This window comes from Arvicola amphibius, chromosome 7 (assembly GCF_903992535.2).
Source record: "Arvicola amphibius chromosome 7, mArvAmp1.2, whole genome shotgun sequence".
NCBI lineage: Eukaryota > Metazoa > Chordata > Mammalia > Rodentia > Cricetidae > Arvicola > Arvicola amphibius.
Window position 1 is genome coordinate 80,265,140 of NC_052053.1, and position 14,847 is coordinate 80,279,986.

At 46.6% G+C, this 14,847-nt stretch overlaps 1 protein-coding gene across 3 annotated transcripts in view; it reads left to right on the forward strand.

The window, feature by feature from the left end:
* The window catches only part of Ttc7b (tetratricopeptide repeat domain 7B), a 217,301-nt gene that overhangs the window by 151,948 nt on the left and 50,506 nt on the right, over window positions 1-14,847 (forward strand). For all 3 annotated transcript variants that reach the window (XM_038336771.1, XM_038336772.1, XM_038336773.1), the window contains one exon: window positions 9,007-9,123. In XM_038336771.1, the coding sequence (XP_038192699.1) occupies window positions 9,007-9,123 (117 nt within the window). The remainder of the gene's footprint in view (window positions 1-9,006; window positions 9,124-14,847) is intronic.

Sequence of the window (14,847 nt, forward strand, 5' to 3'; positions counted from 1 at the left end):
TTTGGGTAGGCATAATGCCAGACTCTCCCAGCCATTGAACCTGACTTTGATTTGCCTGTTCTGCAAAACATTTGATTCTTTATCCCTGAAAGATGATTTACTAAGCCCATTCAGGATCCTACCATGTCTACATGCTAGTGGGTAGGGCAGTCGCTCCGTGCTCTACGGATTCAAGGGAGGACTGGGAGACCATGGCTGGATGGTATGCCCTCAGTGTAGCTATGTGGGCAACACTATGGCAGAGTTCTAGCTCATCCCTCAGGAAGTGCTCAGGGGTTCTCCCTGGAAGGGCAGGTACCATGTATTTCATATCACAGCTAGGGTGCCCACAATTGTGAGCATAATGTGAATGGTTTGCAGAATTCCCACCTAGCTTGAGAACTAAAGGCATGCTCCCAAGAGTCTCACTGGAGGCAAATGTGGTGCATACCAATAGTTCCATCTTCCCAGGAGCCCAGGAGTTTGGAACCAGCCTGCGCAACATAGCAAGCCCTCAATTCTAAATAAATAAATTAATTTCTCCTGGGAATGAATAAGCACAGGAAGAATTTCCAAAGTGCAAGAAGCATGGGAGCCTTTTCCTGGGCAGCTGTTTTCCTCTGTTCTTAGACCACTGAGGGTCTGTCCTCCAATAGGGTGGGGGCTGTGAACAGACCACTGAAGTCTGTCCTCTGATGGGGGGCTGTGAACAGACCTCTGAAGTCTGTCCTCTGATGGGGGGCTGTGAACAGACCACTGAAGTCTGTCCTCTGATGGGGGGCTGTGAACAGACCACTGAAGTCTGTCCTCTGATGGGGGGCTGTGAACAGACCACTGAAGTCTGTCCTCTGATGGGGGCTGTGAACAGACCACTGAAGTCTGTCCTCTGATGGGGGGCTGTGAACAGACCACTGAAGTCTGTCCTCTGATGGGGGGGTGGTGGCTGTGAACAGCAGTGCTTTTTTCAGTTTAACTTTGCACCCACCTGGGATTACCTGGGAATCTAGAGGTGTGTGAATTCCGACTGGGGGGTGGCGGGTAGAAGAGAGATAGATTCTGTTTTTCACAAGAATCTTTCCAGTAGATTCTGCAGCTACATGTCTTGGTCTATACTCAGAATAACAAAGTATTCAGAAATCTGCTAAGGCCTTTTCTAGTTTTGCATTTAAAACTTCTATCTTCTCTTTCTCCTGATATCATAAATAAGAGATCATATATATCAGTACAGTAGTTAGGTAAGCCAAATGGTCTATGAAATTACTTCCTGGGTAACAAGTGAATAACCAGATCACTTGAGTGTCATTTACTGGCTCTTTGCAATTAATGAGGCCTCGAGGAGTATTTGGTATGTATTAACAGTCATGTGACCTGGGTGACACCTCACCTTCCAGCTGTTGTGAAGGGGAATGGCAGGGCTGTGTCTCAGCTCTGGCTCCCGTATGGCTGTAAGCCAGCATCACAGGCTGCCCTGGTGGTACCAGTCACAGTGGCTAAGCTAGGGCCTCAGGTTAGTTGTTCGTTCGTGAGTTTGTTTGTTTCGCTGGCACTGGTCCATTAAGAAATCCTCGCCAGGCCAACTGTGGCTCCACACAGCACGTAGTAGGCATAGAAATGTTGGAGACCGTCCACAGAGGTAGAGCTCGTTCAGGCTCGATGGGAACCCTCAGAAGGTTGAAGGCATGCTTCTCCTGGACACGGCTGGCTGCACGTGGCCTGCTTCGCCTTCTCTTTCGGAACACCTGTTTCCAAATGACGCATCTGGCTTCAAATCCTCACCTCTCTCCTCGCCACACTGCTCTTCACCTCTCACATCGCTCGCATCAGTGGGTCGGCTGCCAACCCTTCTTCCGTATTAAAATCCTTCTGAGCGCACTTGCCCCACCCACCCACACCCCCTCCTCTGCAGATCCAGTCTTCCCATTGCCTAGTGTCGCATGCATACGTTCCTTCAGGTCCTTGCAGCAGCCCTGCTCCATCTCTCCAGGTGGGCTGCCCAGCTCTGAAAGGTGGGGACGACGTGCAGGGTTCTGTGCATCTGTGCCCACTGTAGCAAACCTCCCGGGCTGCTCTGCACAGCTGCTTCTGCACCTGCCCACATTCAGGAGATAAGCCAAGGAAAGCTCCTGCCATGAGGGCTCTAAAAGTTCACAGAGCAGCACAAGCTCCTATAATTTTATTTCTAAATCAGCTGCCGTGAACGCAGTCCTCACACCTAGTTAGCAGGTTTGTATGGCTAATACGCATGTTTACTCCTTGAAGCAGTTAGCAAGCTGGAGGAAACTAGAGCCTCAGACTTTCCAATTTTTTCAAATTTTTATAGATGTGTGTGCATGCAGTGTGTGTGTGTGTGAGAGAGAGAGAGAGAGAGAAAGAGAGAGAGAGGAAGAGAGAGAGACAGAGAGAGAGAGAGAGAGAGAGAGAGAGAGAGAGAGAGAGAGAGAGAGAGAGAGAGAGAGAGAGAGAGAGAATGAGAATGTGGGCTGTGTGGCTCAGGGCATATGGAGATTGAAGACCACTTGAGATGCAGTCCTTGCCTTCTATGTTGTATGAAACAGGGTCCCTTGTTTCCCGCTGCCTACTCCAGCCCAGCTGACCAATGATCTTAAGGGGATTTTCCTGTTCCCGCCTCCACTCTCGAGATAAGTGCTATCACATCTGACTTTGGGTGGGCTCTAGGGACCCAAACTCAGGCACTCATGTTTGCATGGCACCCACGGAGCCATCTCCTCCACCCTCGCTGAGTATTCTAGATCAGAAAGTTTTGTGAAGCATATTAAGTTTTCGAATTTTGAACTTTTTTTTCCCACAAGACAGCATGGGAATGCTCACGCACACAGACACACGCAACACACACGGGACACAGAACCGCTCTGTGTGACAGAACCACACCACGGACCCAGGGTTCGAACTTGGGACCTCGCTTGTGCCAGCGCCAAGAGCTTAACAGGCTGAGCTATCGCCCAGCTCGCTAAGTTTTCGAATTTTGAAATACAGATCTTTTAGCTTCATCTTCCCCCAAGCCCAACTTGGGACTTAGGGAAATGGACCCATGAGAAGATGAGCAAGAGTCACACAGGATAGAGCAGACTCCCAAAGATCAGAGAGTCCTCCTAGGAATGGTTACTTAGACTCATTTCCTATGAAGAACAATGAAATTTCACAATACCACATGGCCTAGCTCCTCACTGGGGCAGTTGTATGTCCTTTCTTAGCCTTTCCCTAAACCAAACATGGTCTTTATTCCATGCTTTATCTTAGGATTCTTTGAAAACTTCCAAAGTGAGGTAAAATATTATTTAATCTTAATGAAAAGTAAAAGTCTGAGTAACGGGGTGTTCAAGCACCTAGAATTTTTTTATGTCTGAGACTCAGGAGTGAAAGGCGAATCCCAAGCACACATGCACAAATGTGGCTGCCCTTTCCTGAATCTTGTGTGTGACAGTCTAGGGCAGAGCCCCAGCACCAGCTCCTCAAGTTCAAGGCCACAGTGTGGTCCTCACTGGGCTGGAAGTTCTCAGGGGGCTAGGGAGCCTTATGCCACATTGTACTGCCTCCAGTCTTGCTTTTGGGAGTTTTAAATACTTGGTAGTGGAGTAGACAGTGCTGTGCCCACCTCCTCATTAGTGTCATTATAAGATTTGAGATCATCCTCTGCTTCTTGTTCAGTACTTTGGAAGTCAGACAGATTTAGAGTTAAGTGTCTGTGATGTGAGTTTGGGCAGATTAACTCTCTGCCTAATTTGTAGGGTTGCTGTGGAATCGGTGATTAAATATTTCTTTTTTTTTTTTTTTTTTTTTTTTTTTGGTTTTTCGAGACAGGGTTTCCCTGTAGTTTCTAGAGCCTGTCCTGGAACTAGCTCTTGTAGACCAGGCTGGCCTCGAACTCAGAGATCCGCCTGCCTCTGCCTCCCGAGTGCTGGGATTAAAGGCGTGCGCCACCACCGCCCGGCTGGTGATTAAATATTTCAAGTGTCCCTCAGCTGCTGCTATTGTTATTATTTTACTTGTCTTGGAAACATATGTTTCCTGGCTTATAATTTGTTATCCTGCAGTTGTGAACTCTTGTGGTTTGGCAATTGTGCTGTCATTGGATGGGGGTTACTCCGTTCTTAAAGGCTGAATAGGTATTGTTGGCAGGATGAGTAGGTGCTTGAGAGTCCAGAATGCATGGCTTCAAGGACATTTCAAACAACAGGGCACTCTGTGCAAAGACCCAGGAGCATGGAGACTAGTAAGTGAGGGAAGAGTTGGCTGTGGCTTGAGTTGGGTTACAGATGATAGGCAAGAGCCAAAACACAACAGGCATTGTAGAGGATTCAAATTTTAATTGTTAACAATGAAGTCCATATTAGTTACTTTTCTCCTTGTTGTAGCCAGAGTGCTTGACAGGAAGCAGTTTAAGGAAAGATACAAAAGGTGGGTCTCTGTGAGCTCAAAGCCAGCCTGGTCTACAGAGCGAGTTCCAGGACAGCCAGGGCTACACAGAGAAACCCTGTTATGAACCGCACCAGCTGCCAAAACGAGGGAAGATGCAGATAATGGAGAGAAAGCAGGAACCGTGGTGACAGGAACAGGCTGGTCGGTTTGCAATCAAACCAGAATCCCTTGACAGGCGAGCATTCTCCACTTGCTTTCCCTGTTTTATTCAGATAAGGAACCCAGCTTACAGGATAGCATCCCAAATTTAGGATGGGTCTTTGTTGATGCCAGCCACCCGGCTGCTTAGCTCCAAAATAACCACACAGAAATTGTATTAATTAAAACACTGCTAGGCCCATTAGCTCTAGCTTCTTATTCTTATCTAACTCATATTAATTTAACCCATTTCTATTAATTTGTATATCGCCATGTGGCAGTGCTTACAGACAAAGATTCTAACCTGTGTCTGTCTCAAGCAGAGGATCCATGGCTTCTCTGACTCCACCCTTCTTTCTCCCAGCATTCAGCTTAGTTTTGTCCACCTACCTAAGTTCTGCCCTGTTAACAGTCCAAGGCAGTTTCTTTATTCATTAATGGGAATCACAGCACAAAGAGGAGACTCCCACATCAAGTCTTCACATCCATAACACACACAGTTAAACCAGTCTAGAAATGCCCTCACAGATCTGCTGAGATTTGTCTTGTAGGTGATTCTAGATCCTGTTAAGTTGAAATTAACTATCATAGAATTGAATTGGTGTTTTAGCATGTTCTGTTCTTCGTTAATTTTAATACATTTTCAGTGGGTCTCTGGACAAATGTTTTAAATAAGATTATTGAACTTTGAACCAAGTCTAGGAAGTCTGTGACTTCTGATGTTAAGTCATGGCTGTTCTTGACAACACGGCCTGCCTGTTCTTACCCGTGGTCCCCTCTGCTCACTGCCTCTACCCAGCGCTAGTTTGTCCTAAGCTGTTTCGTCACTTGTTTTGTTTTCCTTGCCTTGGGATTTCCACAGCGAGTTGAATTTATAGTATCTTTGGATTAGCAGCATCAAACTAATGCCAGGCATTGTGTAGTCTGTGTTTCTGTGCCAGCATTGCTTGCTTCCCGCCAGATGTTTTCAGCAGCCTTAAGACGTTCAAGCAGGTTTCTGGAGAGATGACAAGCACAGGTTCTGTGTTCAACACTCTTTCCTGCCTTACAAAGCCACCGGCGTTCAGGAAGAGGGTGAAGAGGCAGTGCCATCTCTCCCTGCTCTTCCTGTGTGTTCATAGCCAGCCACAGGCTCACAGGCCTGTGCAAAGGCTAGCTGCCTGTGTTCTTGGCTCCCTGGCTCTTCCCTCTGCCAGGTTCTTTCATGCTGTTCCCTTCCCTCCCTCCCAGTGCCTTTCTCGTCACGTGTGTTACAGTTCCGTTATTGTTCTTCCTGCCTAGTTCTCTTAAATCCAGCCCACACCTTTTCAGCTCCATATCCTGAGTCAAGTGTTTGAAAGCTGTTATTTCATGTTAATTAGAAGTTCTTTTCCCAGCCAGGAAACCTTCACAGAAGTGTTCCCTCAAGCCAAGGCTGCAAGATGCACTCTGGCATTTGTACTTGGGGACAGTAGAAGGAGTCATGGCTAATTGCTGCTGAACAAGGAAACATCCTCACCTACTCCCAGACCTTTCTGTGTACCTGGCCAAGCCGTAAGACCTTACCCAAGACCCCAGGCACCTACAGTAGACTTCACAGTCCTAGGAGAGCTCTCTACTAGCCTCCATGCTTGGCAGTCACCCTCACTTAGAAGATCCCATGGGCCTCCACGTGGTCTCTGCTGGAGACTGACAGGGGACCAGTCAGAAGCTGTTCCTTTCCTCCTAACACGTTGGATCTGGGTAGAAGTTACTGCTGGCACATTCTTAACTCATGAAGCTTCAGCAGGAGTTAGCTTTTGGTTCTTCTTAAAAACTCTTGAGACCCCCTGAATGGATGCCAGTCTATAGGTGGACCTAGTAGGTTTCAAGGGAATTTTCATCCCTTCAGATGTCATGGATCAAAGCCAAGCCCCATGCTTATATCTGGCCTTCCTCTTTGTGCCCACTGCTTATAGGTCAGGGACCACATCCTTCTCATCACCTGGCCCATGGCTGTCTCAGCCCAGGTTCTATACTGCAAACCAAGGCCTTGAGGAGGAAGCTTGAGACCTAACCCTTCCCTGGGAGCCACCAGCAAGCACCCCCAGGCTTCCTGTGCTCTATTGAGAGAGCGTGGCAGAGCTGAGTTTGGTGGTGCTTGGGGAAGGCTGCCCCTGTCCCATCTTTCACCAGCAGGGACTTCACTGCTCTAGTTAACATGAAGGTGGATGTTATATCACAAGTGGCTGAAGAACACTCCTGTATCACATTTATACCACTTGAAGTGCATGATCTCCCATGGGCTGCAAAGACAGCCATTGGTGAGCAGATGTGATGCAAGGCCCAACAAGCAAAGCGCAGTCGCAGGCAGTGTGGAGGGGGAGTTTACAGATAGGGGAGTGAGGACTCACATACTCACAAAGAAAATTGCCTCCAAAAAGCAACTGGACAGAGGGCATAGGCTCCAATGTCCCCATTTGTTGGGGCAAAATAACTACTACCCACCTAGAAAGGTGATTACAGAAACGACAGTACCCATGTTTGTAAGTGCCACATGCAGGCCTGGCACATAGGAGGCCTTTAGTAGTCTGCAGCTGTCACCTCTCCTGTCTTTATTAGCAAACTGCAGCTAGTATAGTATGTGCCAAGTGAAGCAGATAAGTAAAAAAGACTTATGTGATAAAGTCAATTTAGATGAACTATAGAAAAAACAGAGAGCGGGTAAGTGCCAGGGGTTAGGATCCAGGATCCAGGATCCAGCATGCACAGCTGAGGGAGACGCAGCAGCCGGTCAGCTCCAGGGAAGTGAAGGTTTGTGGCACATGGCTGGGTAGTGCCGTGAGCGCTTCGAAGGACTAGCAAAGAGAGTTTGATCCACTGTTGGAGGTGACAAGGAGTGCTGGCTATTTCTCTAGCCTGGACTAAGTGCAAATATTATATGAGTCTAAAGTAGGTTTCTGAGAGCTGAAGGAGGAGCAGGGAAAATCTGTGCTAGAACCTTTGCAAGGACCGTGGCAAGAGTCAGAGATTGAGAGAGCTGTGGTCTGCAGCCACGGTCTGATGTCTACAGAGAGAAGTTTGAAGGGGGCGAAGTCTGAGGCTCTAAAGAAGGGAAATCCCTCAGCTTAGCACACTAGATGGAGGCTGAAGCCATGGGTGACATCAGGAATAAGGAGATGCTTTCATGATTGTGAAGGGACTCAAAGTCCAGAAGTGTAGCCACTAAATAGCCGGGCTAGGCAGGTCACAAGAGGAAGCCTGCACCATGGTCGTCTTGCCTATGTGACTTCAGAAAGTCTTTTTACAAAACAGGGTATTCCATAGGTCAGATTGACCTGCAACTCAATGTATAGAAGCTAACAGTAATCCCCCTGCCTCAGTTTTCTGCATGCTGGGATTACACGCATGGGTTACCATTCCCAGCTGTGTAAGCTTTCAAAGCCTCCGAGAGGCTGAGCATTCTCCTGGAGGGTTCTCTGCAGATATTTATATCAACTGAGTCATATCTCCTGTGTAATCTTATAAATAAACCAAGGTTCACTTTTAATGAATTTCTGAAGTTTCATAAATAAATTGGATCAGTTCTAAAAAGCATGCTTTTAATAAAATCTCTGTGTTCTGGATAAAATTGGCCACTTCAGTGCTTTTAACCTCCCCACATACTTTGTCACCCTGTGCTTGCATGTGCCTCCGTGGCGAGACCTTCACAAAGCCACAGGTTGAACAGCGAGTTTAAGAGTCCTTGACTCTGCAGCCGCTACCTCCCCTAGACCCTGCAGGTGCTGGATGGCCCATTCTAAGATGAGTGCAGGTCAGGGCCTACACAGGCCGAAGCCACATGGGGTCCTGATGCTGAAGGGACATGGACACAGCCTGATGCCTAACCCGTGAACTATGCCCAGTTGAGAACCACTCACAAAGGGAAAATTAGTGTCTCCAAGGAAGTCTGTCTGTGTATATAAACCACACTTAAGGGCAGGCTCCATGCCCAACAGTAGGTGGCCAACACAAAATTAACTCAACTGTATCTTTAAAAGATTTTTGTCTCATATTACTTTGGGCATTTTATAGGTATTTTGCTTATATATTATGGTTTCCAATTTTGTACATTTAATGGAATTTCTGTGTGTGTGATAGTATGTGTCTCTGTATCTATATATGTTTCTTGTACTTTGGCTCTTTTTTCCATTTGTTTGTTTGTTCTCTCTATTCTGGTTTGTTTTTGTTTTATTTTGTTGTTATTATTTTTGATACCTTTTTGTTTTCTAATGAGAAAGAAAAAGGAAGTGGATTTGTGTGGGTGGGAGCTGGGAGGAGGTGAAGGAGGGGAAACGGTGATCAGAATATATTGTATGAGGAAAAAAATCTATTTTCAATAAAAATTAAAATGTATGTAGTTGACCCCTGCTCTAGGATGAGCCTACTCCTCATCTGATTTGAGAGGTAGGCCTCTGGCTTGAGCTGTGTCTTCTCTTTTCTCTCTCAATGTAGACTACTGTTTTCCAAAGTGAAGTTGGAGTCACTCTGCCGGGGCCCAGATGAGGCGCTGCTCACCTGTAAGCACATGTTACAGATATGGAAATCCTGCTACAACCTCACCAATCCCAGGTAAGAGACCAGTGCTGCCTGTTTTGTGTCATGCTTGCATGGATGTCTGCAAATCAGAGCCATCTCCTGTGGGCATTTATCTGGCATTAACTCTGTCACTCCCCTGTACACCAGTCTCCACAAATGGTCGATAATAATGATGAAGTCTTAGTTAGGGTTTCTATTGCTGTGAAGAGACACCATGACCATGGCAACTCTTATAAAGGAAAACATTTAATTGGGTCTGGCTTACAGTTCAGAGGTTTAGTCCATTGTTGTCATGGCAGGAAGCGTGGTGATGTGCAGGCAGACATGGTGCTGGAGAAGGAGCTGAGAGTTCTATATCTGAATCAACAGGCAGCAGGAAGAGAGAGAGAGCCACTAGGTCTGGCTTGAGCATCTGAGACCTCACAGCCTGCCCCAGTGACATACTTCCTCCAACAAGGCTACACATCAGCAAGGCCACACCTCCTAATAGTGCCACTCCCTATGGACCTGTGGGGGCCATTTTCTTTCAACCACCACATGGAGCTTCATGTTTCTCCATGGTTGATGAAGCCTCTAAGTCATGGGTTCTGTTTGTTCCTCTGTCCTCCCCACTCCCACCCCATAATGACCCATGGATGACTCGTAAAAGTCATTCACAAAAGCTTTCTCGCTCCCGCCTGTGATAATTGCCATCTCTCTAGAAAGTGATGTATAGATTGATCAGTGTCACACTCCAAACATTTCCTATAATATTTAAAGGGTCTGTGTCAACAGCAGACCACATCCTGTTAAGACAGGAAGTCACTGTGAACACAGTTAAAAATAATTTTGAAGAAGTTAAAATTATGATTCATACAAATATAAAATAAACATGCATTAAAGATTTTATTAACTTTACTCATTTGTGAAGGAGCTAGTATAAGTTAAGATCCATCAAAGAAGAATTTGAATATGTGCATAGACAGAAATGCTAAAATGAATTTACAAATATACATATTTACAAAAAACATAGTATCCTATAAGATGATGGAATATGTATTGTTGGACTGTCTTTTCCACGGGGTAGAAATAAATTGTATACCCCATAGATAAATTTGTCATAATGGTTTCTACAGGTTAACTTCTACCTCTCAGAGCTGTGAAGTACCTAAGTTAACAGGTACTTAAAGATGCTACCCTTTGTGCCAGCAGACGTGGGGAGAAACAGCCAGGCAACCCCAGCAGCAAATACCCCATAGCCCAGTTGCCCCAAGTCTGGGACACATTGCCAGAGGAATTTAGCAAAGAGTTATCTGATGATTCAAGTGACTGCCCATATAACAAATACTTGATATTTCTCAAGTTCATGGCAAGGTGTATGGATGACTTATAGTATGCCCTAAAGAGTCAGGAGGCAGACAAGGTGTCATTCAGTGGTAACAGAAGTGTAGGAGGCAGACAGGTAGGCTAGTTGTCATGGTCTTCAGAGGCTTACAAACAGGAAGGGCTGACTGTAAGTAACTGTGTCAGTGGGAAATGGTAACTTTGACTTTTTGTTAACAAAAGTTTTTTTCAGTTGGACAGGTTTTGGTGGCTCACACTGTAATTCCAACTCTGAGAAGCCAAGGCAGGGGGTTTGCTGAGAGTCCAGGACCAGACTAGACTGCCGGATGAGTTCTAGAGTAGCCTAGCCCTCAAGATTGATGGCTAGCAGCTTTGTCCTATACCCAGCCTACAGCAGACACTTCCTCAGCTGGTTGCCTCCATGTGGAGCCCATCCTTTGCCTGCACCTCCTTTAGAAAGGAGAAAATAAACCATCAGCTTTCTCTTTGCCAATTTCCCTCAGTTCTCCACACCTCTCCCACCTCCCCACATTTCCTCCCACTTAGCAACCAAGAATATTGAATGTGCAGAGGAAAAAAAATAGCAGAATTGGAAAGCCTTTAAAAACACCTAACCAAATGCCTGGGTGTGGTCGTACTCTTCTTTCCTTGAAAGATCGCTCAGGGCCAGAGCCAGGTTCCTGCCCTAGCGTGGAGATGACCTCTTCCAAAGCCTTGGGCATGGGGTGGAGACGCAGCCTTTTACTAGAGAGCTCCCTGAGTGTTTGTCTCAACTTCATTTTCTTGGGTCGTAAATGTTTCTCAGCAGCCCTTACCGTTGCACAGATTTCTGCATGCTTGGGCAGCTGGGGTGAGAAGTGCCCCAGCTAAGGAGTGCAGCTTGCAGAAAGAGCGCTTGCCCTCCAGCGTCTGCACACTTCAAAGCCCCCAGATACAGCAGCATAGGACCAACAGCCTCCAGGCTGTCTTTAGGTGGCATGGACTTTAGCACAAGGCAGGATCATGATAAGAAGTGTGTGAGAAACAGTGCCTTTCCTAAAAATAAATAAGCTGAAAACTAGGCAGAAAGATTTTTACAGGAAACAGCTGGTTTCTGTCCAGAGGAAGTGGGTCTGTGCCAATTGCCTGACTCCACTGCCCTTGCCTCTGCCTTTGCTCCACCTGTCTGGGTTTCCCAGTCTTCCCCAGGCCCTTGCATATCCTTCCAGAGGCTCAGCACAGGCCTTCGGGGATACTAAGAGGAGGTGGAGGAGTGACCAAATTGAAAAAGCCCTTGACTGTGTTCTCAGCAGTTCTTTCTATCTTTCTTTTGGCTTGAGGGAAATCATAATAGAAGCTGACTGCTGAGCTGAGCCTTGGACAGTGTGTACCAAGAGGGCTCCACCTGCAGTTGTAGGACACAGTTCCTGCTCGGAGCCAAGTGGGTGGACATTCTCCCCAGCATACGTTCGAAGTGCTGCCATTTCAGGAACCCAGATTCTCCTGTTCTGGGTCTGAAATATTTCCTGCATTTATTAGGATGGGGATATGTCTCAGATTTTGTCTTCTCTCCCTTAGCAAAGAATAAAACCCCCTCAATTCTCTATAATGACTTAGCCACTCAAAACAGCCCGTATCTGAGCAGAATCTCACCAGAAAGGTCCCCATCCTCTCAGCATTCCAAACCACAGCACTTCAGCCAGGGGTGGTAGCAATTACTTTCACAGAGGACTTCCCTGTGCCATTTATGCACTGCCTTCAGTCCCTGCATCACCCTGCAGCATAGCTACCTCAGAGGAAACAACTGAAGCTAAGCAGACTGTGTAACAGGCCCAAGTTTTCCAGCTTAAATATACAGCAGAGCTGTCATCAAACCCAAGGCCGTCTGACACCAAAGCTCCCTCCAGGACAGTCGGCTGCCTCTGCTGATGACAACAGCTCTCCTTCCCCTTTTCTTTTTAATTGTCAGTCACTTCTTTCCCCCTCTGATTACTGCCACCTGAGCTCTCCCTGTCATGGCCATAGGTTGACATCTTCATGATAGGGAGGAGCTTGTTTTCTTCTTAATTCCTATTTCACTCATTTACCAAGAAATAGGTTTGAAGCTGACACATACAGATGCATCTTTTCCTGACTTCAGCCCCACTAATAACCATCAGCATTTTGGTAGGGCTTTTTTGTTTTTCAGAACATACTCTGATTCTGTCTTCAGAAAAGCTGAATCACATGGGCAAATGCCATGTGGCATTGGACTCATTTTACTGTTGCAAAAAGTGTGGCTCAGAAACACTGAGAGCCTGTGTGATCATCGTGACCCAGACCCAAAAAGCTAGAGGGAAGCAGTGTCTGTTGCTGTGAAGATCCACCATGACCACAGCAACTCTTATAAAGGAAAACATTTAAAATTGGCTTGCTGTTTCAGAGGTTTAGTCAATGGTCATGGTGAGGAACATGGAGACATGCAGGCAGACATGGTGCTAGAGAAGTAACTGAGAGTTCTGCATCTGGACCCGCAGCAGCAGGAGGAGAGAGACTCCTCCACCTCCCTAGGGCTTTTGAAACCCCAAAGCCCACCCCCCTTGACACTTCCTACAACAAGGTCACACCTCCTGATGCCATTCCCTAATGACCAAGCATTCAATTCTCTGAGCCTAGGGGAGCCATTCTGATTCAGACCAGCACATTCCACTCCCTGGCTCCTATAGGCCTATAGCCTATATCATAAGGCAAAAAAAATACATGAAGTTCAACTTCAAAAGTCCCATAGTCTATTACAGTCTCAACACTATTTAAAAATGCAAAATTCAAAGTCTTCTGAGACTCAAAGAAATCTCTTAACTATAACCCCCTGTAAAATCCAAATCAAAAAGCAGACATGCTTCCCACATATAATGACACAAGATATGCATCACCAGTCCAGAAGGAAGAAAAGGGAACATACTGAGGAAACACGGGACCAAAGCAAGACTGAAGCCTCTTCTTTCCGCCCCTGCTATGGGTCTATCTGCAGACTCTCTTAGATGCAGAATATGTTGTCTGTTACACACTTTTCCAGGATCTGGAAAGAGGCAACGCTGCCGTGGGAACGCCATGGTTCTGACTTCTGATCCACCACCTCCACCAGTGTTCAGCCTCTTGTTTAACCTCTCTGCAGCTATGGAAGACGGGAAGGGTTTCTAAAAGAAACTTAAAGTTCTAGTTCGAAGCACTGTTTACTACTCTGAATTCCCTGGAATCACTATTACATATGTATGTGTAGACATTTCCAGCTTCTACACCGTGGACTTGGAGAGCCTTCTGATTTCCTCTCCCAAAACTACCTCTTAGCACCCCTAACCAGGAGTGGTTTTCTGCCATCTCATTTCCTGGGAGGTGTTCCTGGCAGCCCGAGTGCCAGGCTGAGAAGTGAGGGAGAAGTGATAAGTGGTTCGTGAGAAGTGCCCAAACAGACAGAGTCCCGAAGGGAGAGAGGGAAATGATTGAGGGGCACATCTAGAAAGAAAACGCTCAGTTGGAAGTAAAAGCATCTCAATTTTGAATGATGCTTAGCTGCATGTGTGAAGTTTTTGAGGGTGCAATGGAGACAGACTGAGGGATATACCCAAGTGCTGTTGTTCTGCATCCTTGTCAGTGACTGTGGTTGCAACTGGGATTTCTGATGTTTTAGGTAGGAAGTCCTTAACTTCCCCCATTTTCCATAGTTGCACCAGAAGGCCAGGGGTAAGCCATCTCTGGGAACTCGCCAGACATAGTAACCCAGGCAATATTTATAAGGAGCTATGTTTCTGACCCTTGGCGTGGACCTGGAAGTTATAACTCTCCAGAATGTTCCATCTGCACACACTTTCCACCCTTATACAGTTCTGTGTAGGAAGATAATCTTTCTTTACATGATCCAGCCAGAGAAGTCACTGAGGTACAGTGGCGTTGATGACTCATTCGTGACAGACATAGGATAAGAGCCCAGATCGCTATTTAGGCTTCAGGACCCCAGCTTTTGGATCCTTCCAGAGCATCACACATGGCAGCCAAGCTCATGATCTGAAACTTGGCGAGGGGGAATCTTGCAGCGCTGTGGTACAGCACCCAGCCCCCACCCCCCACACAGACACCCCATGTAGCCACTGGATGCCCGGGTAGATCCTTCCTTTGCACCATGCATGCCTCATGTGTTCCAGAATCCATTACATATTGAGACAAAGCCTTCTGAAAGCTTCCCGAATAAGGAGCCATTGCAGTATTCAGATCATTAACCCTTTGTGGTTGTTTATATTGAAAACACCACATGAACAGACCAGTGTTAGAAGCAGTCTGTCCATTTTTTATGGTTGTCTGCTCAGGCTTTTGCATTGTCTTCTGCTAAGGGAGCCCTCTTGTCTCCCAGTGTGGAAATAATGAATAGTGCAGCTTCCAGCAAGCCTGTGCGGATGATGTGGTAAGTGCAGGCTGGCAGTC